At 48.0% G+C, this 2,760-nt stretch overlaps 1 protein-coding gene across 2 annotated transcripts in view; it reads left to right on the plus strand.

The window, feature by feature from the left end:
• Nucleotides 1-2,760, plus strand: part of ppm1h (protein phosphatase, Mg2+/Mn2+ dependent, 1H) — a 39,264-nt gene that overhangs the window by 4,003 nt on the left and 32,501 nt on the right. Inside the window, exon 1 of one of the 2 annotated variants that reach the window (XM_037978347.1) lies at nt 569-1,036. The exons of the other annotated variant lie outside the window; for it this stretch is intronic. Coding sequence (XP_037834275.1) covers nt 801-1,036 — 236 coding nt within the window. The 5' untranslated portion in view covers nt 569-800. Of the gene's footprint in view, nt 1-568; nt 1,037-2,760 lie in introns of those variants that run through there. 2 annotated transcript variants of the gene reach the window in all.

Genomic DNA, 2,760 nt, shown 5'->3' on the forward strand with positions numbered 1-2,760 from the left:
TAATCATCAAAATTAAACGAAATAAACATTTGAAATATATGAGTTTGTATGTAATGTATGAATATAATATACAAGTTTCACTTTTTAAATGGAATTACTGAAATCAATCTACTTTTTCATGATATTCTAATTTTATGACCAGCACCTGTATAGTGCCCTGAGGTGACTATTAGTGTTAACTGGTGCAATATAGATATACAAATAATCTGAACTGGATCGAATTACGACGTTGCTGCATGGCCGGAACGACATGTCTCTAAGGGCCACTTCTGGCCCGCGGGCCTTACTTTGGCGCTGTGTATGGTCTGAGAGAAAAGGAGCAGAAACTAGATGATTCTGCTTTTTTTTTTCTTTTTTTTTTTTTTGCGTTTCAACATGCAGCGTCAACAACAACAACAAAAAGAGTCGCGTGCAGAGAGAAGGCCCTTTTATTTTGAAGGGACCTGCAGTCAGTCAGGTTGCTTTTCGCCCTGGAGGTGATCGTCACGGAGAGATTAGTGACTTTTGACCCCGCGGCGCTGCTGACAGTAAACCGCTCTCCTCTGAGAGACACACAAGTGAAAATCCACAGCGTGTCACATGACCAGCCCTGACAGTGTGTGTGTGTTTAGCTTCTATTTCCGCGTTCATTGAGCGAGCTCCGTGAGTCTCCGCCGCCGCCGCTGCTGCTGCTGTGTGTATCAGCGGTAAAAGCGCGTCTCTCTCAGTGTGTGTGTGTGTGTGTGTGGAGGTGGGGGGAGAGAGAGAGAGACCTTCACGCCGTCTCACCTCCTCGGACCCCCCGCTGCCGCAGCTGGAGCATGCTGACGCGGGTGAAGTCGGCGGTGGCCAGCTTCATGGGAGGTGTGATGGCCGGCGGCTCCAACGGGGACCATCCCGACGGCGGCCCGGACCTGCCGCTGAAGTTCCCCTACAGCCGGCCGGACTTCCTGGGGCTGTCGCCGGACGAGGTGGAGTGCTCGGCGGACCACATCGCGAGACCGATCCTGATCCTGAAGGAGAGCCGGCGGCTGCCGTGGTCCACCGGCTACGCGGAGTGAGTCAACCTGCCTCCATCTTTTGTTGTGGCGGAGCCGAGGCAGCATCTTATACGGCGCGAACAGAGCCCCTCTCTTCTTCTTATTATTATTATTAATAATAATAATATTAATATTATTGTTAGCTGCTTCGTGTTTATATTTTAGCTTACAGATAGAGAGCAAGCAGATTGTTTATCCCTCGCCTGAACGCCTCCATCAAGGTTCATTCATTCATTTTGTGTATTTTTTTTTGTCTGTCTGTTAGCAAAAAATCTTGCGAACCCCTCGTCAGGTTTGAACGAATCTCTCAGAAAGTAGTCCCTAGGTGCGCATCTACAACCGATTGGCTTGTGGAGTCAACCCCGTTCAAGATGGCCGCCGCGGCTAAGCAACCTTGGCAGACCCCAAAATGGCTACAGCTCGGTCTGTTTTGAAAGTGTTGGGCTACATTGTGGTGTGGTAGTAGCTGAGAGTCGTCCCCAACGCGCCCAGAGCACTGACTGATCCCGTAAGATCTGGGTTCGCAGCCCAGCTGTAAACTGACAGGCAGCTCCACATGTCTGTTAGCAAAATATTTCATGAGCCGCTGCATGGATTATGATGACATTTTCAGTAGATGGTCATTGGATGTACATCTACAGCTGATTGCCTTTTGGAGTCGACCCAATTGAAGATGGCCGCCACAGCTTGTCAGCCTTGGTGAACACAAAAACTGATATAACTAAGCTAGTTTTACAGGAACTAAGCTAATATTTGGTGTGGAGGTAGCTGAGAGTCGTGCCCAACACACACTCAGAGCGCTACAGAGAGTTTGATATATTTGCCTTAAAACACTGGCATTAACTATTGGTGTCAACTCTGTTTGTCTGTTAACAAACAATTTCATAAACCACAGGGCAGATTTCAGTGAAACTCTCATGAAGCTATCTTTGGATGTGGGTCTACAACTAATTAGCTTTTGGAGCCAACCTGATTCAAGATGGCCGCCACAGCTAATCAACTTTAGACAGCTTTAACAAGGTTGGACTAAAACGGCTACAAACTTCATAATTTCTCGTCACAGGATGGTCTTGGTTTAAAGCTCTTCTCAAGGAAGGCGGTGGGCAACATGCATTCCTCCAGGCAATGCTAGGAGAAATTTAATTTTAAATGAGTCATTGGACGTACGTCTACAGCTGATTACCTTATGGAGTCGACCCAATTCAAGATGGCCGTCCAAACTCTTTGCTTTAACGCTCTCCGACACTCGATTTCCTCCCCCCTGTTCCCCTTCTTTTATTAATTTTTGATACATCCGGGGATTATTTTAAAGCGATTCAGCAATGGCCAGATGTAAACAAGCGGCTCGTAATTGTTGGCAACGAAAACGCGACTCCGCTGGTTTCACTCATTTATTTTCCAACTTTGCTGTGGGCTTTTTGCTAGTGACCGATGCGGTGTTTAGTGGGGTGTTTTTTTTTGTCCTCACAGATGACACAGACAGAGACATGGAGAAATGGCGTGTTTTGACAGCGGTTGCCGCTGTTGAGAAGAGCAGAGGGCGCTGAGACGCCCCTCGGTTTTGCTCCAGTTAATCTTTCGAGGTCAGTCGTCCTGCTGTGAACCCGGTTCAGGCGTGCAAATGGAATTTTTTTATTTTTCTCCCGAGCCGTCAGCATCTCCCTCCTCCCTCCCTCCCCCCAGGCCGGCCTGCTTGGAGCATTTGGACTCCAACCAAAACCCTAAACCCCCCCTATCCCCC

The sequence above is a fragment of the Kryptolebias marmoratus genome, linkage group LG11, assembly GCF_001649575.2.
Source record: "Kryptolebias marmoratus isolate JLee-2015 linkage group LG11, ASM164957v2, whole genome shotgun sequence".
Classification (NCBI taxonomy): Eukaryota; Metazoa; Chordata; class Actinopteri; order Cyprinodontiformes; family Rivulidae; genus Kryptolebias; species Kryptolebias marmoratus.